This window comes from Vanellus vanellus (genome assembly GCF_965231255.1).
Source record: "Vanellus vanellus genome assembly, chromosome: 17".
Classification (NCBI taxonomy): domain Eukaryota; kingdom Metazoa; phylum Chordata; class Aves; order Charadriiformes; family Charadriidae; genus Vanellus; species Vanellus vanellus.
Window position 1 is genome coordinate 14375186 of NC_138922.1, and position 27233 is coordinate 14402418.

The 27233-nt window shown below is 49.2% G+C and overlaps 1 protein-coding gene across 1 annotated transcript in view; it reads right to left on the reverse strand.

Moving 5' to 3' along the window:
* RPTOR (regulatory associated protein of MTOR complex 1) overlaps positions 1–27233 on the reverse strand; it is a 150654-nt gene that overhangs the window by 68269 nt on the left and 55152 nt on the right. Inside the window, exons 6-9 of the mRNA XM_082492144.1 lie at positions 26600–26775; positions 19847–19906; positions 9568–9668; positions 8464–8608 (exon numbers count right to left, since the gene is read on the reverse strand). Coding sequence (XP_082348270.1) covers positions 8464–8608; positions 9568–9668; positions 19847–19906; positions 26600–26775 — 482 coding nt within the window. The remainder of the gene's footprint in view (positions 1–8463; positions 8609–9567; positions 9669–19846; positions 19907–26599; positions 26776–27233) is intronic.

The window sequence follows — 27233 nt, forward strand, 5'->3', positions numbered from 1 at the left end:
CTCCATCCACCTGACTCCGAGTTGGGTTTTGAGTGGCAGCCCTGTCTACAGAGGTGGGCTCCACATGACTCACCCTAAGGATGGAGGGACGTACACTAAACTAGAAAAGAGAAAATATTTAAACATCTCTGTTTTTACACTTATCTACCATACTATTCAATGGCCAAAGTATTGTGACTTACAATATCGTAGTGTTAACTGTAACACTAAAATTACGTACAGCGTCCAGGGAACCTGCCGCGGCTGCTGCAGCGCAAACGAAAGGTGCCAACAGTCTGCTTCAAAACGCTCACGAACTGAAGATGGACCAAACTACAATAAATGCACTTGGTCTCCCAAGTTCCTAAAACGCCTCTAAGAAAGTGAAACAGTTACTCATTACCCCAGAAACTATTATTCCTACTCTACCCATAGACATTCCATGCACTTTTCATTTTAACAGATGAATTTACGCGCTCTGCAGGGCCGGCGAGTTAAACCACCACCCGCTGGGTTTCTTACACAAAAGAAACTAATTTACTCTCCCGACACATTTGCTCTTCCATGGCTCCTGGCCGCCATGTGTTAACATCAATAGCCCAAGCAATTTTTCTTCTCCTAGGAACATTTGCAGACATAAGGCCATAGGTGATAATCAATACAGTGTATTTTAGTTACCTGCTCTAATAAGTTCTTAAATCACCCTGTTTTGAGTCAAACAAAGCCTTCCATTAGAACAACTGCCGAGCGAAATCTATCCCATTAGCCTAACTGGCAGCTGTTCTCAACCGAGAACAATCTCTCCAATTAGATGGAAAAATAAACTGTAAGGCTCTTGCGTTTCTCCTACGGATTCAAGAGACGCAGGTCGCTTCCGCCGCCCCAGCCGCTGTCCCTCTGCCTCGCAGCGCGCACCTTCCACTTGACAATCCGCTGCCAATATAATTAAGAGGTAATCAAGAGATAATCAAAGCACGGGCAACAAATGCTTCCCACATGCTCAATAAAGACCCACGCTGGAGACAAAACGTTTACGCGGAGCTGATGAGAGAGATATTTATTCCTGGTTGAGGCAGAGGGAAAGTCAATTAGTGCAAATATAAAGACAATTTGACTTCAAGCAAAGAATGAATATTTCTGACTTTCGGGTTTCTTGGAGGAACGGGCAGTACCACCCAAAGAAATTCTCTCAAACATTAGAAAATGTCGATACGTAGTGCCTCTGAGATAAGTTTTACTACACAGGAGAAAAATGGTTTAGAGATCAGAGACAACTAGTCTTATTTTGGCTGCCTGTACAGGGATTCTGCGTAGGTCCTTCTGCTGCAGAGGCACAGAGCTAAGACGCTGAGCTCCTCAGAGTCACTTTAGGTAAGAAGCACTAATACTGCTATAACAATGCCCAAAGCAGCCCTGCAAGGGCAAATCTCAAAGCTTTTCAGTGTTATCAGAAAGAACAAACAAAAATTTAAAAAGAGATTTTAGTCGATTAAAACAAAATCTCTTTTTACGCTTCTAAAAACAGGCCATGAAAAATAGCGCGGCCACACAGCCAACGTTACCGAGTCTTTCAAAAGAGTCACCACCACCACAAAGCCTCGACGCGCCGCTCCTCACCAGCGGGACCTGCGCAGCCCCATCACCCGCCAGAGCCTCCGATCAATTCAAACACTCGAAGCGATTCGCCAGCCTTTGCAAAGCAGTGCAACGCCCGCTTCTGCCGGCCCTCTGCAGGGGACGCCCACCTCCCCCCCAGCGAGCCACGCGAGCCACGCGCGGTGCCCCAGGTCCCGCCGCGCTATTCCTGGTTGACTTCGGGTTGCACATGAGCTGCCACACAGGTACCCCCGGCGCTGGCAGCAAACAGGCAGGACGATAATGAAAAGATTCAAAACAAGCACAAATGAAGGGTAAAGGACTAACGCCACGGAGCCCGTGAAGAGAAACAGAAGGGGGAAAATACCTGTTACCGCCCCGGTGAAAATAACGGCTGGTGGCGGGGAGGAGGAGGAGCAGTGATTGACTGCTTTAATATGCCAAAGGGAACTAGGAAGGCGGGCGCTCGTAGACACGCTCGCTGAACAAGATTACGCTTTAGGACACAAACAAGAGATAAATTAGGGAGCAGCAGCAGGGGAACCGGGATGGGTGGCGTGCATCCCAGAAGTGATTTATGAAAGCCAACTCCAGAGATCACCGCCTCTCTCTTCCTTCTTTGCGGAGGCTGCTGTTCGCGAAGCCCTTTGGAAGGTTTGTTTTCACCACGTTGGGAACAAAAAGAGCCGGGTAATACCTCAGCATTGCTCCTTCTTCCTTCCTTCCTGACTGCGCTCTTCCCATAACCCCGCACCCCTCGCTGCGAGAAGACCCACTATGATTCATCCACTGGGCAGTACCCTACGGAAACACCGCAGGGCTCCAACTTCACCACACGATGCTACCAAAGACTGTGTTAATGAGTGTTTTTTTATATTATGTTGTCCTGATCTCTCTGTGTCTACAACAAATTGCTCGAGCACTTGCACAAGAAGAGAAGACATCTGCTCTTCGTACACCCTGGCTAAGTTAGAAGCTGTCAGACACTGTAAGGTTTTCTACCCATTCCTGTTATGTCTCCCCGAAAAGGGCAATAAAACCGAGCGATCCCATGCCGCGACTGATTTCACCAAGTCCAAAGGATTTCCATCGTGCACCACCTACGAGGAGGTGCCCATTTCTACGTGGTCCAAACCCAACGCGGATGAGGCAGGAACTCAAGAGAACATGGAAAGAAGCTCCACAGGAGGTGAAGCTCGAGTCGCCCATCAGCCCGACCACCAGCGCACCCAGCGTGCGAGCCGCAAGCCACCGCCGGGAAAGGATACTGCCGTTCAGAATACATGAAAACTAAAAACGAAAAGGCAAATGCCTCCTCCGTAATTCTACAATAAAAATTAAGCAGGGAAAGGGCTTCCTTGCATTCCATCCTTAACTCTCTTCTCCCGTGATAGAAATACTCATATATTTGTCTTTGCAGTTTAAATTTTTCTCAGCCCTTCAGCACAAAGTCCCTATTCACGTGCGCCCCAGACTCCATCTATCTCCCCCCTCAGCCCAATACCAGTTTCACTACAGTAGGACTGTTTAAACTTTTAATAATTTAACGTGAACTCATCCAGCTGCCTTTCCATCGCTTCCCGGAGGTGCTGCAAAGTTTGGACTTTTAAGCAAAGAACAGAAGGCCGAGAGTCCCAGCTTTGCTCGATGACTGGTTTATGGTGCAAATCCCTGACACGTTCGGTAACGGCAGCCCGCGGTAATGCTTTAACAGCACAAACGAAACACGGTTGCAGAGATGTGCGTTAGTCCTTCTGCACCCACACGTAGTGTATTAGCGGCACATTTTCTTACACTCAAGTTTTCTGGGCTGAGTCAATGTCTAATGCTTTTAATTCTCACATCACTTTTTTTTTTATAACGTATTATTGATGTCTTTTTATGTTCTCTCTTCTTCCGGGAATAGTTTGTATTATATTGCACTGCACATACAGTAGTGGAAACGGTGGTCGCGCTGCGGAGCGGCTAAAGAGAAGCTGAAGCCACGTGTACTCTTGGGGCTGAGGCACCGGCGTATCTGCTTGTTTTGAATTGTATTTCTGGAACTGTTAAGTATTTCTGGAACTGTAAAATATTTCAGACTTTTTCAAGTATGTTGGATGAGATTTTTCATGTTTGGTTTTCCTGCAAGTCCAATTCAACAACATACCCCGTTTGATTGGATTTTCAGATTTCAGCCTCAATTCACCTGCTCCAGAGCGACGCCGGGAGCTCCCTCAGCTGCTGCAGGGTGGCAGCTGGGAAGCTGCTCAGACACAGCTATTTAAAAAAAATATTTATTGCTATGAATATTCGTTACAACTCTGAAATCCTTCTGTCTCCTACCAGCGCATTCCCCTGCTCCAGCCGCAGCTTAAAGCACACGTTTTGCTATTTCCGTCCGACATTTCTCACTATTTGTAGTCTGTTAATGGGTCTCGGTGAAGGTAAGACTAACACAGACGCACACAAAACTCTGGTTAAACCAAGAGTGCAATCCGAATTAACCCAAGCCTTCAAACGTCAAACCGTTCCAAACACTCTCTCGAGGAGCCGCCTTCCCCTCGCTGAGACGCCGAGGCTCTCCGTGTCGCTACTGGAGACTCATCTCCTTGAGCAATCGGCGCCCAGACCCGCATCCGTCCTGCAACGCTCCCACGACGCTCAGAGACCCCAGCTCCTCTCTCACCTGTAACTGGGTTGCCGTATTACGGCTTTCTTTTCAGCTAGAATGTCAAGCTTATTTTATTTCCAGTATGTCATGACTTTCTTTCAACTAGAATTTCATGGTCGGTGTATACACTATTGCAATATTTCTATTATGGACAAATCATAGCTCTTCCAAAGCATAATTAAGGTACTTCGTTTTTAATATATGACCTATGTTAGGAACTGTTTCCAAACACATTATTAGGTCTTTTCAAAGGCCATGAATACAACTTGCTGCCAACAGCAGTAATGTATAAACCGTAATCCATCACAAGAGAGATCGAGATGCTGACAGAGCATCAGCCCTCCTATTCTCCCTGCACAATAGACGGAACGACGCTCGAAGTTGAATAGCTCAGCCAGTCAATCCATATATATTAATATTAATACTGGTATTATAGTAGAGCCTGCAGCAGCCAAGAACCTGTGGTGTGAGGCACCACACAAACACAAACACAAACCGCGCGTGCCCGGAAGGGTTTATGCCTAAGCAGGTAAAACAGAGAAAGCCAATAAAAGTAAGAAAGACCCGAAGGAACGAAGTATGTCAGAGCCTACCAAACAGGGCAGGGTCACAGGGGGCAGCTCTCCCGGCTCCTCACTAGGGTGCCCTTCTCCGTGAAATAAAAAGATTGACAGCTTGTGGGTCAAATTTCCCCTCAAAAAATAAGTTTTCACTTTGCCTCAATTGTTCAGGTAAAAAGGATAATTAACAGAGCAGGGAACAGTGGTCTCCCAAATGAATTGCCTAGAACAATAATTTAATAGGTCAAAATTTTAAAAAGCTGTTTTCAAAAAGACTAAACCAAAAGGAACAGAAGCTCCCGTCTCCAGCAGCCTCAGCGCGTCCCCACGAGCGTGCCAGATCCTCAACTCACCAGACATTTGAGTGGGACTTAGGGAAAATTACCAAACAAGCAGAGACAAAGGTACGTGAAAAACATAAAGAGCAAACGGTTCAGATTGAACGCCTGAAAAGGGGCAGTGGTATCTGTCCCGGAGGTAACCTGACGCTCACGCCCAGCGCCAGGAGCACTTGGCAGCGCCTGCCCGCAGCCAGCCCCGCTCGGCCCCCGGCGCCGGCACAGCTCCGTCCCCTGTCCCTCAGCCACCCCCCGCGCCTGGGAAGCAGGAACGTCGTCCTCTGACCCCGGAGCCCGTCTGCTCCCACCGGGCAGGAGCTCGTCCTGCGCTCTCCCCTCTCGCTCCGCGGGGTGTTCCGTGAGGAGCCGCGAGGCCGGTGCAGAGCCCCACGCGCGGGCCCACGGTGCCGCCACGAGGAGGGAGATCAGGGCAGCGGGCGCAGAGTTCAGGAGAGACAGTGCGTACGCTGCTACGGCCACTGAAACACTGACATTTACTTACGCCTTTTCTACAGAAGATGGTGCAAAAAAGGTACTAACATACACCAGTAGTTTGCTGCTCCCGTCAGCCTCCTGCTGGGCTGTGAATTATCTCTGTAGGCGGATCCCACCTCCAGTCCCTGTCTCAGCTGTGAAGGAGCAGAACAGCAGAGAAACACGGTAATCTCACATCACCTTTGTGAATGGAGAAGCAAAGCCCAGGGAGGCGGGTGAGCAGCCAGAGGGTAATGGAAGAGGGGAGAGTATTTGCCTACATGTACTGGAGAAGCTAAAACTTCACACCACCACTTTGGCTGCAACCAACAACCCAAAACCTGCGCCAGGAACACACACCCGGTGCACACAGGATCACAGTGAAAGGTATGAGGCCCTAAACCAACACAAATAAACAGCCCAAAAAGCACAGAAGAGGGGAGAAGGGGAAAGAGAAGGAGGAGGAGGAGGAGGAGGAGGGGTGGGGAAGCGCCCTGAAGCCTGAGGTCAGATCCTTGGGGAGCAGTGGCCGATAGGTGCCAGAGTCACGATCTGCTTTTACCACACGTTTATAACGCTGCAGGAGATCCCCGGAGGTTGGCCTTGCCCACCGCTTGCAGACCAAACCGTTGCTGACGACGCGGCAGCCTGGTCTCACTCCCCAAAGCACTGTCTGACATGCTGGGCAGGAAAAATCTGTGAAAACTCTCAATAAACCAGCAATCAGCAAAAACTCGCCGCAGCATCCACCACCTAACGATGCAGACGTAGATTTGACGCAATCATCAAATCACGCTGTTTGAAGTTTCCTTTCTTTTCAACACTCCGTTGGCCAACTCTCCTGCCCTCCAGCCACGTTACCTAGTTCCTCTGAACAGTAAACTGGGTTTGGAGGTTTCAGATCAGGGATCCATTAGAAAATTCCTGAATGAAAGGTGATGGATAAGTGCAGATTATTATTTTTAGAAAATATTTAAGCGAGCCCTAAATTAGTTTCTAAATCTGTCCTTACTAAAAGTTCATAATAATCAACTGAGCCACATCTGACAAAAGTGGAATTTTCCCCTCTGCCAGATTTGCTTCAAAGCGCACAATTTTTGGAGGACACTGAATAAAGTGTGTCAAGGGATTCTCTGCTCACTTGCTCTCTACTTCGCTGGTGTTTGGCACTCACAAGGGAAAAAGCCCTGTGTGTGACTTTGCTCAAGAAATTTCTTCTTCTGGTAAATCCCAAAAAGCAGCAGCAATGCCACTATCCCGTGGTGCAGCCTGAGGCTACAAAGGTATTTGCAGCACCATTTTGCAGCAGGAGAACTCCACTACAGCAAAGACAAGAATGCGGTTCTCGAACCCGTCGTGCGACCGCACAGGTCTGAGAGAGACACGGGGGGTCTCACTCCTGTGGTTCAGCACGTGGATGGCGACACCAACTCCAAGTCAGGACATAGTCCCGTAGGAAACCAGAAATAGAGGCTTTCAATACGTTGGCAATAAGAATGAATTATATTCCCATAAGGCACTGGAAATACAGGTTTTTAATATGCTGGCAATAAGCAAACTATAAGTAACTCAAGAAAATTACTGTTTTAATTTCAAAATTTCTGTAAAAACGTGTTCCACTCTACCGCAACTGGAAACGCAGAGTTCCATGGCTCAAGCTCTGCCTCATCGAGTGGCAACACCGTCTGAAAGACACCGTGGGAACCCTGGTGATTTTTTCTACTCTTCACTTACAAACGTCCCAGTCCCTCACGTGACACAACGGCAAAACAACTCACCGTATCTACAAATGACTGAAACTATTTTCCTCAAAAGTCGCTAATCCAACACTTCAGAAAGCTGTTTGCCATGTACAAGCACACAGAACCTTCGGCGAGGCTGCCCAGTTGCTACTAATTCCATCCGAAGTCTGCCCTGTTGCCTCCCCGCTTTTCAACAATGAAAGCGACCTTGTGTTACCGGCAAATGCCTCCTGGGTGGCCGCGGGCATCTGCCAACGCTGCCGGGGACCCTGGCGCCGCCCCGAGAGAAGCCACGCCGTGGAGTCTGAACTCGCTCAGCACCACCGCCTCATACCTCCTCTGCATTTATTTTCCTCCACAATTTTATGGAGGAACCTTATCAAAAGGATTTTGAAACCGTGGGCAAATTAAGCCCGCTCGGCCACCGTAACTCGACGTGTCGTTCGCCTTTTAGCAAGCTCCCCCGCCATCATCTTCTCCCACAGGAACTCCGTTCGCTTGGCCGTACCAGTTTGTACTTCGCCAAATTTTGTACTGTTCTATTCTTAGTCATACTGAATAAAAAAATGAAAGCAGGCATTTCTGTTATTACTGTTATTATTATTTTTATTATTATTCTTCATGGGACATTTGTCTGATAGTCAAAACCACATTTAAGAGCTTTTCGATAACTGTACCACCTCCGTTTCCATTAATCATCTTAAAAGCCACAGTAAAAGTAGATGAACTCTGCAGCAAAACATTTCTTCTATTTCAACAACGCAAGTTCCGAATTTTTCCCTCGGGCCCTCAGCTCTCCCCCCCTCAGGCCCTCAGCTCTCCCCCCTCCACACCCGCAGGCCACCGGCGCCACGTGGCGCAAATGAAGGCAGCGCACGCTCAAGGTTACACGGCCCGACGGAGGTTGCTGTATTACAGAATTACACCCTCATTACGTATGCACAGAGGAGAAATACATTCGGAGACGGGTACTACGCTGCCACGTGCCGGTTCGGTTTTGACCCACGGACCTCCTCAGCAAAGCACTGGGTAGATCTACGCAGTGAGAACCTTTCGTGACTACGGCGCCCAAAATCTCCTTAAGGCCTCTGCGGGGAGGGCAGCGCGTGGCTCTGACTTACCACATCGCGTGCATGTACGTCGGGGGCAGGCGGGGGCTGCTCACGGGGGTACAGTTGTAGGATCTCATAATTCTTTCGGCCAAGAGGAAGTTGCGAAATAAACTGGCCACGAGCAGGTCTTGCCTGAAGAGCTTCTGGAAAAGGTCTGCCGAGACATCGCACGGGTTACTAGATTCGTGTCTTGGTAACATAAGTACCTCAGGTAATACGCAGAAATCAGTTAAAACATAAAAACATGTTAACGCTTTACTCTGGTAACACGGAATCTGCAACAGTTTTGCAGTGACGTGATATGACAACTACGAAAAGGAAATCCTGCCGTCTAGTCCCTCAAAGCATCGCAATTACTCCCCACTTTACATTAACAGAATTAAATACTTTCTACCTCAGGTTCTTTTTTGCCTTTTCTGGATAAAACTCCCCTTTTGGCTTTTCACTTAAACTCAGCCTGAGTAAGTTTTTGGAAGTTACTGAGGTAGAGAAGGGCCTCTGTGTGCTACTTATCGAGAACGACACACCTGTTAAGTGGCAGTCGGATGTGCTTATGAGAAGCCAAAATGAATCCTCAAAGACAGCAGATGTGCCATCTTCTGCAGAGGCAAGGAAGAATTTATGCTGTGCTGAGCACCGGAAAGAGCATAGTTGGAAAACTGTTTACAAATTTGGCCACCCGTGCTGCAGAAGAACGAATTCAATGCAGACCAGGGGCAGAGAAACAGGATGAGGCTACTCATGGGAAACACAGAGTGCCGTACCAGCAAAGAGGAAAAAGCCTTTCCCTAGGATACTAGTAAAGGCTGGAAGAAAATAGATTGCTCTTTACAAACACAGTAAGAAAGAAAATTATTCAAGCCAAAGCGATCATGTCGGCACTAGAAAAAAACCTGCCTGGTTTCCAATGATCAGGTTGCTGAAACACTTCTGGGAGGAAAGAGGGAATGTAAAAAAATTAACTAGCCTTAAGATCCAGTCTGAGCTGATCTTCCAGTATTGGGCTTTAATTTTCTCATTTCAGCATCTCATTTATCTTATTCTTCATCCCTCTACTTTGAATAAGCAATGCTCGCTTCTGATGAAAACTTGATTCACCCGCCCAAGTCTTACCTCTAGGCAAGACGTTCCAGGCGATGGTGTCTGTGATAGCGGTGAAGATCCAATTCAGCTCTCCCAGGGGGGTTCTCCTGTCATTCAGTCTCCCAGGAATCCTGCAAGTGGGGAAAAAACCCAAGGAGGCTTCCTATTAGTTAGTTATTTTTTTTTGGAGATATAGACACGCACAACTCTCAGCCGCAGTCAAAGCTCACAAAAGACCAAGATTCACTGTATCGTTGATCCACCGTATCGTTCCAGCTACACCACCTTCTAAGCCAAAATCAGAGCTCGCGTGTGCCTGCTGCAGACGGCGTGGCTGCTCGCCCCGAGGGGCATGTCTGCTCTTTCTCACGGAGACACCCCGGGTTTCACCCAGTAGCTTCTTTAGAAACTCAAATTCATGAACTTAGTGCTCAGCTGTCTACAGACTCGTTGCATGGCCATCACCACTGCGTGCAGGTGCATCTTGCCAGTACCGCATCTTGCCAAAACACTTACTGAGCCCAATCAGCAGCTTTGCATTCAAACAGGAGATGTGGTCTGCAGTTTGGAACTTTCCAACGAGTACCGGGCCTCCGTGGAGATCAGTAACTTGAATGTCAGTTCCTTCACTGCATTTAAGATTAATATTTGCCCCACAGAAACCCAACAGCAAAAGACACACTCTTCCCGAGTTCTGGAAACCAGGCACTACTAAATCCAGAGGGAAAAAGATCGTTTTGAAAAGCACCTTCTCGCGAACAACCCAAACTGCTGCTGAGCACGCGCGGCATTCCGGAGCCGTCCCATGGCGCAGTCACCGCACAAGCGGAGGCGCCACGTTCCAGCCCCGGCGCGCCAGACGCGATGCTGCTCTAGAACAACGTGTATACGTAACGCGGGTCTCAGCACAGCGGCAGCCTATGCGCTGCCTGGAGGCACTGCGTAATCTTACCCATTCGCGCCAGGAGAAACCTACGTGCCTAAAAGGTAGAAAATACTGAACCCCAGTTGTTTTCTTTCCATTGTGTTCTCCCCCCACCCCCCAAGAGAAGGAACCCCGCTCCCCCAGGAGCCCGGGTCCGGCGAGCCGCTCGGCACGCCTGCCCACCGCTGCAATGAGCTGCCATCCCAAGAACGTCCATATCCTGTCAGCGATATGCATTAGAGTCTGTTCGCGGTGCGGCAAGGTACCTAAAATGCTGAGGAGTCCAATTGCTAATTTTATTAAATAGTCTAAAGTGGAAAAAAGTGGCACTAATCAATATCGGGCATGGCAGCTTTCCAAACAGCAATCTGCTCTCCTCCCTGCTCACACGCAGCAGATGCAGCGAAAGTAAGCGTAAAGTTTGGGGGTTTGGGTTTGTTTGTTTGGGTTTTGTTAAGGTTATACTTTAGGTAGGAGAAAATAACTCAAATCATGCAAAAAGCTGAAATATTCATACAGACATCCCCTTCCTCAAACAAAGCAAAAGCGGGGGGCCAACCAGCGACTCCGCTGGGGTAACCCAGCTGTATGCCGCAGGAGCGTTTCATCCATAACCGCTTTCAACTGCGCTCCCTTCGAGCAGAGGGTCATTACAGCGCAGACAAGCAGTGGGGGACTGCAGTGACATTTTGGTTTGTCACAGGGAAGGCCCTTCTGTGACTACGTGTGTGTATTTGAGCTATAAGACAACTTGCATTAATAGAAGATTCGAAGAAAACCGGAGTCCACCTCTCTCTGAAAATCGGTGGCATGAGCGCACAGGTCCCTTACACCTCGGACCCTGGAGTTTCAGAGCCGCACGCTCACACCCTGTTTGTAACGGGGATACCTACAGACCAAAGGATCTCTGTGCTGTAAAACTTCCACGTGCCATGAAGACTCGTCAAGTAGCAGGAAACAGAAAGAAACCCCAATCCCCTCCAAAGCAACAGCAGTTTCCCTGGGAAAGCCCTCGGCGTTTCGGGGTGGGGATGGACAGGCCACGGAGCGCGGACCCTTCTCCTGGGAGAGCCGCGTGCCGGGCGCGAGGCAGCGGGCAGAGAGGTGGTTTTGCCTTCTGTCACTGCGACCGGCACTAGAGTGTTGCCTGGTATTCACATTTTGGTATTCATTTAAACTGCTTAAAAGCAGGACATACAAAATATAGAAGACGCGGAAAAAACTTAAAAAAAGGACAGTAAACGAATGTCACACAGTGAGAAATTTGAGGAGGTCGTTCCATGTACCCCACCAGGGAACAGCTGGAACATTGCGGATAAAAACCTGCAAGGGAGAAGAAACTTGGCGCCAGCAAAGACTTTACCCGAGTGGAGAAAGCAGGGAGAGCACCTGACCATGCAAAGAAAGGGAAGCCATTCGGTCCCCGTCTTTCAAAGGATCACGACCAACACGCTGCAGAGGAGCAGGAGCTGTTTGACTCAGTTCTGAGGAGTAACCCGGTAAAAAATTCTGCAGCCTGAGATACGCAGAAGGTCACAGCAGACAAACTAACGGGCTCCTTTGGGCTTAACATTTATTATCCTAAGCAGCACCGCACCAGAGACAAGGGCCTGACCGCGGCACGGTCGGTGAGGGCGGAACAGCAACATTCCACCATGAATCCTGCTCGTCCAGGACCTTGGCTGACCCAGCATCCTGCTTTTGTGGACTGAAAAAAGTCACTCAAATTTACTTTGTCCAGGAACTGAACAAAGATCTACTGCATTTGTTCATCTGTAATACAACGTGAGGTCCAACGGAACTACAGGACCACCACGCAAGCTGGTTTCTGTGACTGGAGGGCAAACGCCCATCTACCGGGACTCAAAGCAACACATGCACAACGCTACCTACAGGGAGAAACAGGGCCGGGAACTCTTCTTCCATCTCTCTCAGCATCCTGATCAGCTCTCCTAAATCTGCCTTCTAATGCTTATTTGCTTCTCACAGAAACGAAAACAGGAAAAAAAAGACAAGGAAACCCCCAAAGCCACCCACCCCCCAGACCAAACCCAGCAGAGCCGCTCCTGGGCTGTCCTACCCGCGCTCCCGCACTCAGCAGCCTCCCACAGCCGCCCGCTCCCAAGCACCGCCTCATTCCCCTTGAGAAAGTACCGGAGGTGGGACGGGGAAGCCTCGGAAACACACACCCAGCCCGGTACGACATCCCACGGATTAATCCCACCGCAGCCGAGCTTCCCGGCGGTAACGACTTCTCAAACAGGAAAAGCATCAGGACACACCACGCGAAGCGAGCGCTTTCTCTACGGCAGCTTCCTCCTCTGACACGTACAGCGGGACTGTTTCCGTGCGGCCTCAGATGAAGCATATCCCCTTCTATAAATGCAGTTTCTAAACCAGCCAGAAATTAACATCTTATAAAAAATTCCTGTCTGTCTTGCTATCAGAGGGAAAATATACATCTCTGAAACAGTGTTTGTTACTGATCCCCCAGAGCACGCAGAGGGAACACAAGGCCACACAACCGCTCTCGTGAGGATTTCACGTAAATATTTGCATTGCGTAACACCCTCTGCAGCAAAATAGCAGTGTTTCATAACTCAGAATTGTATTAATTAGAAACCAAAGCGGTCCTTGCTGAGACTCCCATCCAAGCCGATCGCTGAGCTTGAACCATTTGATGGCCACCTGCAAGCCGGTTTTCAGGGAAACTGCAATAGGGTGTTTCACAGTAGAGTGTGAATCTTTACACCAGACGGGGCGTTCTGCGCACAGCTCATACTCCATTCTCTTTATTGGACGCAGACTGTGCGTTGGTCCGCACCTTCCCGATGGCACCCGGCAGGAGCGAGCGGCTGAAAGGCAAAGGTGCTGCCAACAGCCCAACCTTAGGAACTCCTGGTGACTTGAGCATCTACTTTCCCAGGGAACAAGCTATGCTTCTTATTTTTGTATTTAAAGACTTAGAGTAACTACTCATTAGTATAGTACAGATTTTAGTTTGGATTTTAAAATGCACACGGTATTTTTCCACAATTTCTAAGACTGCCCGCACGATTCGTACAAAACAGAGCTGCCTACGAGGGACTGCAGTCAAGAAGCAGAAATCAATAGGGTGCCCTTCTCACATCCTACGTGGCGTCAGGTGAGTTCCTTTTCTTTCTGCCCCCATACGTCGTCAGGAAGACACCGATTTTGTCCCGGCTCCAGCGCGGTGAAGATGAACGCCGCTCAGTGCTTTGGAAGCCTCTGGACGAGGTGTTCATGGCGAGGGCAGCCAGAGCGCGGGAGCAGCCCAGGGGTGGAAAGCAACAGGGAAAGCCCCGCCAGAGCCCGCGGGCGGCGCGCTGGAAAGCCGCCCTTGGAAGGACATGGCGGCAGGGCTGGTCCCGTGCCGCACGCAGCCATCAGTCACAGTCAGCGCTCTGAATGGGCAGCCGAAAATAAACACTGCGTATTTTCTGTTCCTAGATGGGACTTCTCGAACCCTCACCCCAGAGACGGGAGGACAGTTGGCAACACCCAAACGACAAACGGCGCGATCCGGGGAAGGGGTTTCTAACACTTGTATACTCAATGAAGTGGGCCCGGCAGAGTCAGTTAACGGTTGGACTCGATCTTAAAGGTCTTTTCCAGCCATAATGATTCTATGATTCTATCATCATCTTAAAGATGTAGAGGTCACTTTACTTTTGTTCTTTTTGTAGAGTTCCACTACACAAATGTACTTAATGTCATTTTTTAGATAAAATATTTCGGGGTGAGTACATTTCATAGAATCACAGAATGGTTTAGGTTGGAAGGCACCTTCAAGATCCCCTAGTTCCAACCCCCCCGGTACATTTCCCTCTTTCAAACCCATCCTGTGGCTATAAACTAAAGCTTCTTTTAATTTCTGTTTGGGCATACATCTACGTAACCAGAACGTCGCAAGGATCCAGAACGTACTTCTTCCCATGAGGAATACTGCTATCGTCTTGGTATCACTTCCCCGATGTCTTTCACATTACGCTTTGACAATCAGCGAGAGCCTTTGACAGGGAGGACAAAGCACAGCTCATTTGTAAAAACTATTTTTGAGGGAGGGGAAGAAAAGGCAAAAAGGGCAGGCTGTCTCAGCCGCTCGCTGCGATTTAACGGCTCTGCGCTCTCCATTGCTTCCTCCATCAACTTCCTGACAGGCGCCTTCACAGAGACCTAACCCACAGCAGCCTATTGTGAAAAGTGAGGACTACAAAATGTCAGGGTCACTAAAGAGCTCGTGCTAGGTGTTACCATCGATGTCCTTGTCAGAAATTCAGCAAAATCCCATGGATCACTTTAATTACAGGGGAAGCATTTACCTCAAAGGATGCCAGGTTCTCCCTTTGGATGGGCTCCATCATCACCTCTGCTTTTGGGTATAATACAGATAACATTGGGATACGCAATATCACGCTTAGACCTCAGCAAACAAGCTGCTTGGCACTGATGTATACCTGCGAACAGTCGCAATAATTCTAGTTTGAGGAAAGAAAATAACATAAGTATATTTCACTTTTCACCTTTTCTGGATAAAAAGGGCGAGCGTATACCATAGCTAACGGTGTAATGGTAACGCAGCGGGATATACGCTGGGGAAACCTCTCCAACTGGCAAGAGCTGCTGGGACAGGACCAGCGCAGTTACTGTGCTCAAAGACAAAACGCCCTCATCCCAAAACACCCCGAACGGTGCAGGCGCGCCGTGACTGGGCTCCTGCAACCTTGGCAAACTACTTGAGAAAGACAAAACGTTTGAGGTTCTTAAATTATTTGTTCGAGAGCGCTGTAAAGCTTTGTACACTGGTGCTCAATCCTGTCGTCTCTCTGTATAAAGATATGAAAGAAGTGTTGCCATGAAAACCATCCTTTGGAGTATGATCTTTGTATTTACAATAGGCTTTGCCTACACTAGAGACTGATACCCTGTAACAATGGTGATAAAATTAAATACTCCATTTCAATAAAACCAGATTTATTATGGAACAGAAACTTTTCAGAATAACATCTTCAAAAGCAAAGTTCTTACTCAACTCAAGTACTAACGAGCCATACGTTACCAACAGGTAGTGTGGCAGAGTGTCCCTGTTACGCCCTGGCTAACGATGTGTACTAAAACACCTTCTGAGATATGCTCAAACGCCTTCTACTGAACTGTCTAGAAGAACACAAAGGGGCTGAAGGCTGCCTAGCCTCGGTCTAAAGGCAACCTAAGAGTTACAGTTTTGCCACTATAAATGCAAATATTTAAAAACCAGGCTGCAGCATTTCAGAATTCGGACCAGCACATGTTGATTAAATGTCTGCAAAGACACCTCAACTTGCGGCAGCCGTGATCACACAGACCCACTCCAGAGAGGCCCCGGTCCCACCAACATCGGAACGATCCTCCTGCCTGCACCCTCCACCGCTCCCTCGCCAAGAGCTGGAAGTATTTGTCCCCGTCGAGTCCTGCTGAAAATAACACAACTTCTTCCTGCCTTTGTCCACCCAGTTATGAACCTTGCCGAGTTCTGCCAAGCCCAAACTCCCGCAGCTCGGGCAGTATTGCCTCGCACCAGGTAGGCAGCGTAATTTAGAAGGCAATGTTGTATCTTGATGGAAATACGGTTTCAGTTTAGCATTCGGCCTCATTTGCCGCGGCCCCTCCAGCCCCAGCGCACCGCGCCAGCCTGGCAGAGGAACCCTTCCCAACAGGGCGCGGAGCTGCTGATGTTCGCTACCGGGATCACCCGGGGGAAAAAACTGCGATACGAACCAGCTGCTCTCCTTCGCCTGCCCTCCAATTTACCGTCCTGAAGGCACCCGATTAGCTATGATCCGAGGGTATGCACCAAAGGTATTTGTTATATTACAGTATAATTTCTACATTTTCTCCAATTACATTACTTTTGCTGTGTGATATCTTGGGATTTGATTTTTCCTACTTTGTCTTTAAATTGGCTCCCACTGAACTCATCAATAATCAATAGACATTAAAACATTAATAATTTCCAGTCTGCGACATTCAACAATGCTTAAAGTGGAAACAAAATTAATTTTAGTCTCCAATTTGTTATTCCTAGTGATTTTTATAAATGGATTTTGTGCCGGTGAATGACAGCCTGGAGATGGGCTCTCTGCGTGCAGAACTGCACACGCTGCAGCAAGACGAGTTGCTCCCACGCTGCTCCTGCCGACGTGACGCAGAGGTGACATTCAGAGAAGGTCCTTTGTCACAAAGCCCTGACAGGAAGGGACTCTGCTCCTTTCCAGGTGTGAAAGTGAACGGTGGTACCACATTCACGCGGCATTTCAAAAGACTGTCTTCTAAGCGGCCACAGCAGAAGCATGAACAGCTCTCGGATCGCCGGGATTTTTGTGCAGAGAATTCCCTCCCTTTGCCAAACGGACCCAGGGAAAAAGATGCGAGGAAAGCCATATAGCCCTCCTGCTCTGCCGAGACCGTGAGCCTAATGCAGCAACAGAGACTTGCGCATCTTTGTACAGCCCTGATTCTCGGCACCCAGCTTTGTATTCCCACCCTACACCAAGTGAAACTGTTCCTTAGGATTTTTTCCAAAATTTTTTAAAGGCAGAACAAAGCCCCAGTACACTTCCCTCAGCCGCCACACACCACGCTGTGCCGGCAGAGGTGGCAGGGCGGCTTGCGATCAAGCAGAAAAGGCTAATTGAGGCAGCAGGAATGCCCCTCGTCGACGCTGCCACGGAAGAGTCTTATGAAGTGGCAGCCAGAGGTTCCCAAATTCCTCATACTCCACCAACGTAATCTTCCTTCTCTTTTTTTCTTTACATTTTACGGTCTGCTCCAGCAAAGATCTTCATTTCTAAACTAGGGATTATTTTTGGCTTCATCTCAGAAGATGCGTAATACAAACGCACGTCAGGATATACCACACGTTGAGTCATCAGGGCGCTGGTTCAGCCTCGGCAATTAGGAATCTGAGCCCCTTAAAGAAGCTGCAGCCTAATTTCGTCTCAAAATCTTCGGCTTAACTGTGTTATAAACTCTTTCCCCAGTTTTAAAGACAACTAAAGTATAAATTAGAACATACACATAAGCAATCCAGGAAGTATTCCAGGCCTACCTTGAGAGTGCAATAAAAAACATGTGTTTTCTATAATCGATATATGTAGCAGATGATGACAATGAGGTGTCAATACTTGATATCCACAGGACCGTACTTCTGGCACACCTTCCCTGAAGCCAGCCTTTAACGAATGCACGTGTGCTGTGGTGTTACCAACAAGAATCAACAATACTGAAGAAAATACTTTTTTTTGGCCAGTAAACCACTATTTAAAGAGCATTTAACTCTCAGCGGCACATCCAAGTGTTCAGTGAAGCCAATTCTTGAGCGACCTGGCGCAGACCTTCATTGACCCTCGCCATATGTTCTTTGATTAGATACACTCTTGTAGCAATATGTTAATTGCAATTAACATAATATAGTCATTGTTCTGGAACACATTTATCCAGTGGCCTGAGGTGATCTCAGTCCGCGCTGAATCACCGATCGGTTCAGGAGGAACTGCTGCTTCCCTCTGCGGTCCCCCGGCCAGAGATGGCCAAAGCCGCTGCCCTTCGCTCGGCGCACACCCTCCTACCCCTACACAGGTTGGAACTTCAGGACTGTCTGACCGTCGCACCCAACCCCCGCGAGCACAGCCCCACAGCCAGGTTAACCCCCGGCAGATTTCCTTCTGCTTCTCATCTCCTTAAAACCAAAAGGAAAAAAACCAACCCCAAACCCACCACATTTTCACAATGGCTTTCAGAGAAAACAATACCCAGCGGTGGGCCGTTTCCGAGACTGAGGCACCTCTGAAAACCGCTCTGACCCGTAGCTGGGGTCCTGTCCCTGTTACTTCAGTTGTAAACTGAAAAGTTATTTTTATTTTGGTAAAATTAGTGCCTCTGAAATGCAGCTTTACAGGAATCCTTGCCTAGCTTCCCCAGCTGAGATGGGACAGGGTAATCGAATTTTCACATACAAATTGGCATGATTAAATACCTACATACTACCGATGAGCCTGACTATTCTAAAATACGTATTGTGGAAGAGCCACAGTAGCTTCTGAGCTACAGCAGCACTGAGAAGCATTTTTAACCTCATCTGAATGTAAAACGTGCAAGTTAACACACAATGATTTACTAAAGCAAAAACCGAATGAGAAATTTCAGCTGATGCAATCTTGCCCTCATTGCTTCTGCTGTAACAGATAATTTGCTATTGGCAGCATGAGCAATGAATGATTGCCGCACTTCGCTATACCACGCAGAAGCTTATTAAAAAACAAGGAAGTATGATAATATATTCCTATGAAGAATTCACGCTTATTATCCACATCCCGGTTCTCCCAAGCCCCCGCAGGATGCCCTTCGATTCTAAAGTTTTCATCTTAGACAAAAGATGATAACGAGACTCTGGGCATCCATGTGTCAGAAGAGTTCTAACTAATCTCAACAGTGGTACTTCTAGAGCCAAAATTTCTCAGAAATTGAATGATCTTTGATTAAGCACTCCCAGACAGTTTGGGTGCATCCATGTTCCAACAATAGGGCATTCAAAAACAACCCACAGGGAGCACCGAACTCCTGCACCGAGCGGCAGCAACCGCCTCCTGTCCTGTCTGCCGGAATACGCTTCCCTTTAAAAAAACAAAAAATCTTAAAAACCTGCAAAGACTACAGTGAACAATTATTATTACTTCAAGGTCTACCTTGCTTGTATAAACTGAAGTAGAATTTGAAGAGTGGCTGTCTCGGCTCATCGGTCTGCCTCAGCTCCCTGACAACCAGGAATTACGCTCAAGTATTGCTTGGCGAAAAGCATCGTAACGTGTCACGGTGTTACGTCTGGAACATAACCCCCCGTCGGACACAGAACACAGGGCAGCACGGTGACGAAGCGGCAAACAGTATTTTTGGTGAAGTGTGTTTCTGTTCACTAGTTGGTTTTGGTGACGGGGGTGTGCGAGCACGGCTCCTCCGTCAACGCTCCCCCTGCCAAACACCCCGCCGACACCGGCTTCCCAATGCCGGACTCCCGGGAACACGGCCACGAGCCCCGGCTGCAGCGCCCGTCCTCTGGCTACTCCGGGATGGCAGCGCGAGCGGCCGGAGCTGCGGGCGCGCCGAGCCCAGCGCCAGCGCAGCAGTGACTCCCGCGCAACTGCCCGCGCCTCTGGGCACTGCCTCCGCCGGCAGCACCCAGCGAGGCAAGAAATGACAGATGCTGTAGGTACAGGCTCTGCGAGAGCCTTCCCAAAGAAACCGCCTCGCAGACAAACAAGAGAAATGTGAGAAATAATGAGGAAATTAAGAGCAACAGGATAAAAAAGATCATAAAATTTGGCTTACTTTTCTATTAAATCCAGTGTGACTCCTGGCACCAGTCTGACACTCTTCTGCATACAGAACCTGCGGAGAAGAGAATAAAAATAAAAGGTACTGATTGAATATTTAATGGCAAGGTTCTGTGGAAATAATATGGAAGAAGGTTTCTTTATTACAGTGCTTCTGCTTTTTAAATGGTGTTTGGGTAGAAAACTTTGCCACAGCATAATAAGAACCAAACAAGGCCCTCAATGTTTGTCACACTCATGACTATGCGGCGATTTCCATCGTCAGGTGTCAAAACTGGGGTATTGTAGCTGTCAGGGTGACAAGTTTCCCAACACAGAGCGGGGGGAAAAGGGCTCGCAGTCATCCAGCACGGTCCCGCGGGAGGAGCGAGCCGACAGGAGAGCCGAGGAGGTCTGCGCTTCTGGAATGATGATGAGCGTTGGCGGGGTCTCCCTGAAGAGATTTGGCGCCGCAGGCAGAAAAGTGAGAACGGGAGGGAAGGAGGGATGTGTCAAGTTCAAACACCTCAGTTATTTAATTAAAAAAAGTGCTGACTCCGTTTCCTCTGCATAACCAACCCCACTCCTCCAGGCGCGGCGGTGCCGGGGAAGGCAGAGCCCCGTTCGCAGCACCGCGCTGCGCCTGCAGACCCAGGAGTGTGGGCAGAGCGCACCGCTGCCGCCCCGCTCCCGAGCTCTCCTCCCCCTCCCCCAAAGCTCCCGGGACACGCTTTCTGGCCCAGAGGGCGGACGTGGGAAACGATAAGAAGAAAAAAATCAAATTCAACTGGAGAAATAACTGCCTCGGTGATATCACCACCTGCCCAGCCCATTTTCCCAGTCTTTCGGAAATCCACTCTCTGTTGTTTAATGAAGAATTTACCCATCGGTGTAACACAAGTTGCTGTTTAACCCCTCCACGTCGCTCCGTGCGGCACAGACAACTCTGCGGGCACCGCCGCACCGAGAGGGCATCGCCGCACCGGGAGGGCACCGCCGCACCGGGAAACCCACCTCCCGCTCCCAACCGGAGATGCTCCTTCCACCACTGCCACCATTCCCACAGCCAAAAGGCCCTTCCCCAGGTAACGGAGAGAACAATTACTTCTTTAAAGACAAGATGAAGATGTGCAGAGTCCATTTTCGAAGTCTTGAGGACCCTCCAGTTTCCTCGCGGCATCCCCCGCGGGCAGGACGTCCGCTCCTGCCAGGAACGGGGACGGGCTCTGAGCAGGTAAGCGGCCTCCGGGCTGCTGTTCCGCTGCGCGCACCATCCATCGTGAGAAAAAAAGCCATAAAGGTATCTGTGAACACTGCAGCGGGACCCCTACACAAGCTGCTAAAACGTAACCCCCTTACAACACTGCTTTACAGGACCACGCAGGGAAACACCCCGCTCAAGCAAAATCCGCCGGCGGGATCCAGCACGGCAGAGCGAGGTCGCTGGGACCGGGCGGGAGTCTGCCCCCACACCGAGGATGCCAAAAGCCTTTCCAACTCCCCTGCTCAATGCCGCTACGTCGCGCCGTGTCTGCAGGACCACGGCAGAGCGGGCACAGCTCTGTGCTGTCACACATTTGCATTCTGTGAGGAACGAGGAGATCCGCCTATCACCACACCACGCGGTATTTCCTATTTCCTTCGGGAGCCGCTCACCCGAGCCACGATCTGGCCTCACCTCGCTCACTCAGCGGCGTTTCACAGGCCTACAGGGGAACAGGGCAGCGCTGCAGGGCAAACAAAGGATGAGTGTGGTAACCCTGCCTGGCACGGCCGGGCTCCTGCGGCGACCGCCTGAGAGCCGATGAGCGGGCGGCAGCGCGCGTTCGCCACCGGGCAAACCAACCCGTTAGCCTCCTTTTTGCGCAAGGCTTTTGACTACAGCTGGTCGGATTAGAAGCAGAAAGCTTGCCCCACGTGTGGAGAAATTCAGGACACATAACAGGAGGAAGGCCAGTGCGCCAAGCGTTCCCTACGGCCCCTACGGCAGCGGGACGGGCTTTGAGGTCAGCGCCAAGCAGATATTTTCACATCCAGGCGCGTTCTGCAGCTGTCATTTAGCACTTCCTCGGGGACCTGCGAGTACTGCGCTGTGGGCAACGTGTAAATAAGCTCAGATTTCAGTTATTTCATTTGAGCTCGCGGCCCCTCAAAGAGAACAAAATAAAAGCAGACCACGTGTGACTGGTGCAACCCACCCCTCCCGCCCTGCCCGCCATCCGCTCCACGCTCCCCACGCCGGCAGCGACGCAGCCAGCGCTTACGGCGTCTCTGAACACGGTGCTGTCACGGCGTTTCTTTTACGCAGCACCCACCATTGCCCCGCACGGTGTGAGCGGGGTTAGTGCAGCAAAGCCCCACGTAACCAGCAGCCGCTTCTCCGCACGTCCTCTCTAACCACCGCTCACTGCCAAGAAAATGTACTCGTAAACAAAATGTTCCTCATCCTGTATCTGCAACCCCCTTCCGTCACTCCAAGGCTCTGAACGCGATGTCCCAAGCGATGGCGGGTGCCATCGCCACAAACATCAGGCGAAATGGGAGAGCTGCAGACAAACATACCCGCAAACGCCCGGCAATAACGAAGGGAAGCAGAAACACACAGAACAACGCTCCACTGGGTCCTGCTCAGGTGTCACAGGAATATTTTGACACTCAATTTAATTTCTCTAAATGAACTTGGGACAGAGGATTGGCTCAGTTAACTCCCCAAATTTCAAGCAGAAATTCACAATAAACACATTAGAAAAAATAAACAGTTAAAATGTTTGTTTTAATTGACCCAACACAAAATCAGCTGTCACAGGCCGAGGTCTCCCTTCCCCACACTCACAGCTTTGCGGTATTTGGGTTCTCACGTACAAACTGCGTGTCTGAAGTTCCTGAGCCTGAGCAGTTCCCCAGCTTTTTGTTTCTTTTTGGTTTTGGGGGTTTTCCAGCACTTCTCAGGGGCCCCGTTACTCTCTTGTGAGTGGGACGTCCTGCTTCAGAGCCGCAGGGTCCTTAAGACAATTTAGAGGGGCACAGCCTTCTCCCCGACGCGGCAAATGCTGAAACTGTAACTGCAGCGTGTTTCTCTCTTCAGGGACTGGTGATAATATAAGCGTATGATGCACTAGCGATCGCAACTTCCAGCATAGTCGCTTTTTGCTTTGGAGAGCGTGAGGGACGCAGATCTGTGTAAAAACGCACGCCAAACACACACCAACTTCTGCCTGTTCCTGCAATAGCCGCGGCTGCCTCCCGGCTAGTGCCTACCCTCGGGATTAACAGCCCACACGGCTTATCTTTAAGCTTCCCTCATATACAGCTATATATAGCTACAACGTGTTTTTGGAGTAGAGAGCTCGCAACAGTCACTACACACGAAGATAATCGGTATCAAGTCAGTCTGAATTCACGCACCGCGTTCCTGGAAGTGCCAGACCGTCGCTGAGGGTTTCAGGCACCGCCTCCGGAAGGGCGCGACTGACCGGTGCTCCTCTTACCAGCATCAATTTTTCTTTCCCCGAAATGAGACTGAAGCGGGTGCAGCTGCAACACCATTTGATAAGTGATTTTGTCCATCAGTTGTTTACTTAAAATACAGAGCACAAAATGGGATGTATAGAAATATATTCATCAAAATTTTATTTGCCCATAAATTCAGTATATGAAACCTCATTAGCCTGTCAGTCCAGGACTGCAAAAATGTTGTATTTCAAAAGCAACTCTGCAGGGTTCTGGATCAACTTGAGTTAAAGGGCTAGACTGACGTGAAAGAGAAGTTTCAATGACAAAGGTTTACATCTTCATTTTCGGTTAACTGTCTGCCGTGGGACGCCAACGCGCCGTTTGCCCCGAACGGGCGGAACGCGGGCGCAGGGGCTGCCCGGGCAGGGACTGCTTAACAGCAGCAAGTAACAACGCTCACAAGCAAGCACGGGTAATTGACAGGACCGGCATGGATAAAAACGCAACCGCAATAGCGCCCATCAATAGGGAATGCAAAGGGAGCATAACCTTCACCAGAGAACAGAGGAGAAATTGTTGTGTGCACAGTAAGCAACACACGGCAGCGCTGGATGAGACACAGTAGGAAACGCTTCACGATCCGGGAGTTCGCGTGGCATCTGCCAGCATCAGCCCCAAGAACAGCTGAGCTTAATAGTTTTAAATCCTTCCCCTGAGCTGCATTTTTACAAACGCGTTTCCTGTCGAACACAAACGAGACACAAGTCTGAGAAGATCTGGTGCTTACGGCAGGTGTAGCTCTGCCGGAGAACCTGCCCTGATCGCCCCTCCGCCACGTTCCCATGGAGATGAAGTAACAGAAAATTCCTGAACAGATCATAACACCCAAAAAACCTTTCTCGGTATGTACGAACTGTGCATTAAGCACTGTTGTGTAAGCAGTTTATATGTTTGGAGGGAACTTCCTTCCAAAATAAACCAAAAAACCACAACCCTCTCACAGAGCTTCAGCATTTTAACTTCAATTATAGCCCAAACTGTGAAGAGAAGGAGAACCCCGAGTCCCAGTGCCAACAGCTTTCACTTCACTTACGAACCTTCAGTTTGCTATAAACCAGTTACCCTTCAGTAGGCACCAGGGCCCACGCTAGGGATTCCCACTTTTATGAATTAGTGAAAAGGACAAAAGTTAAGCGGTGTCCCGGCGTCCTGGCAGCACTGATATAACACACACGCACAACGATGCGTTACTCGGAGTAACTGCAAGCCTCGGTGCAGCCACCCTGGAAAGCGATTATCTGCCCCCTCTCCACAGGAACGTGGGGTTTTGGTGGAAACATTCTCCCCAGAACTTGAACCCAAACCCCCATTTGCTGAATCCTGCGTTGCTTTTTGTTTTATTTATTAGTTTTGGACTCCATTCAACGAGTAACTTTTTAAAAAGCATCACCTGTATTTACCAAATTTCATTCATTGTCATCTGCCGGTAGCCCTGAGCTGACCAGGTGGAATGTGCAGTGAAATTTCAGTCTTTCTCCATAGATAAAACCAGCACAAATCTAAACTCCTCCACGTTTGGACAGCAGCGACCCAACAGCAGCCGCGAGGTAACAGTAGTTCCCTGCAACATATTTTCCTGGTTATAAAACACAGTATTTCTCGAAGTTCCCCTGCAGGCATTTTGCCGCACAGTAACATTCGTTAGCTGTTAGAAGAGAAGGATTTGTGCGGGCAGACCAAGCGCCGTCACAGAGCGGCGGTTCCGAGCTGACCGCCACCACCAGCCAGCGGCGGGAGCAGAAAGCCCACCGCGCGCCGCGCCGAGGCAGTCGCTTCGGCAGCCAAGAGCTATATTGGAAGTTAACCTCCTCTCTCCTTTCACCCGTCCCAGAAGGGAGGCGCATCATTCTCTCCGGATTAGATGAGATTAAACGTCTCGGGCTCATCCGCGGGCTCAGTCCTGTTGCGCACCCGCAAGTACTCACTTGTGAGTTCCGCGGAGGAGTCAGCATAGCACCCAGACCGGTGTCTCAGCAAAACAACATCAGGTTCCGTTTTTACAACAGAAGGAAAACGGAAGATGAAAAGGATTTAAAAGCTATGAGAGGAGCACGCACCTGCCTCACTGATTTAGAGGTCCGCCCTTCCTTGGCTACTCTCCCATTACTTCAGACTTCTGGTCCCCGAGACCTGGGTTAGAAAAATCATTTTCTCCATAGCCCTCTCAAAACCTGCCTGAAAATACTCCTAAGGCCACTGAAGCTCTTTGCCCCGCTTCTCCAAATCATCACTCCTGCCAGTGTTTACCAGCTGTGACTCTCTTCTGTGAGAAAATACCCTGTGCACTCACAAAATCAAACACGGGACCAAAAGTTAAACAGGTCCTGTGCTGTCCCTCACACGAGCAAAAAGTATCAGTCGAAGGCACTATGTGTCTAAACCAGAACTTGGGCAAATTAACTCGCTTAGTTTGGTGCTTCTGTAGGTCGGAAAGAGTGTACGAATTGTAAATTATGACGAGTATCTCCAAAGGACAGCTAACGACTCTTGAAGCTGTGTCGACCCAGTTGCCCACCATCGCCTGCAGTGTCTCCGGGCCCCCGTCCCTCCCGTCCTCGCCCCGTGCATCGCCTCACGCTTTTCATTCGGCACCGCACAGAACCTCGAGAGGACCAAGTGAAACGTGTCGACAGGAACGAATCGGCAGAGCTGTGTCCCGGGCTGCACCCGCTGGGTTCCTCGCACCGCGGCCTCAGCTGGTGCCACGGTTGTTTGTGCTCCTCTCTGGTTTGGGTAAAAATATTGCTCTTCGAAAGCTCCTGCTATCTGGAGCAGCCTTTTATAACTTTCTGCCTAATTAACTTGGTATGTCATTCCATAACAACTTTCTTTGGTTTATTGCTCAATTTCTTTCACTACAGCATTATTTAATGCCACTGTATTATTTACAGCAACTGCAATATTTGGAATATGATTTGTACAAAGGACAATTTACAAAAACTTGTATTGCACTATGTACTATTTCTGCTCTCTGAAGAAGCAGATATTTAATTCCCAGAACAGTAAATCCCTTAATCTGAGCAAACCTAGATATTGAGCTGGAATCTAAAATGTAATAAGTAGAAGATAACGATATTTTCACCTTTCTAGTTCTGATTAATAAAACGCCATCCCAAACGCATCGTTCAAATCCTGTAATGCAATACTGCAGAGAAATTTTAGGTTAGAGGAAACATGTGGATTAACAAATCTATCATTTCAGCAGACAAGCTACACAAATGATGTACTTGCCTTCAATAACGGGGAAGATACTCACCATCGCAGAGCAATTTTGATGGGCGTAGTAAGGCATGACGTGAAAAGGTCGGCTGGCAGGTCGGGGATCATGGGCAGCAGCTCGTTGGCTTCGCACGCCGCCAGCTGAATGCAGTTCTTCATGGATGGCGGCAAAGGCATCTGAGCAAGTGGATGGTTTGGGTTAATTGCCGCCACCTGGAGAGATCAAGGAAATTACCCTGGTGGTGAATTCAGTAAAGTTAATCTCTACACCATTTTGAAAATATCTAATCAAGAGCTTCGAAGTTCGACGTATCTCTGGATTCGGAGAAATGTAGAACTGTGGCAGCAGCCATAGCTCTAACTCCCACATAACTGACAGTATTTAAGTGCATTTACCCTAACTACACCTCACAGCAAAACCAGCAACTTGCACCAGACTGAGCTGCGACCGCCACTTCTGAGTCCTCAGTCCACGTCTGCCAGTTTGGACTCGAGCACCGGAGAAGCAAGTCGGGCTAATTATTCTCTTTCCCATTTAAGCAACCCCCACCCTTCCCCCGGCTCCCAGCCGTTCCCCGGGGATGGCAGAAGAGCTTCAAATGGAACAACGGGATTCCTTTGGCTGTGCTGGGCAGCATCTCCTGCCAGGGAGCGTAGCGGTGGCTCCCGCT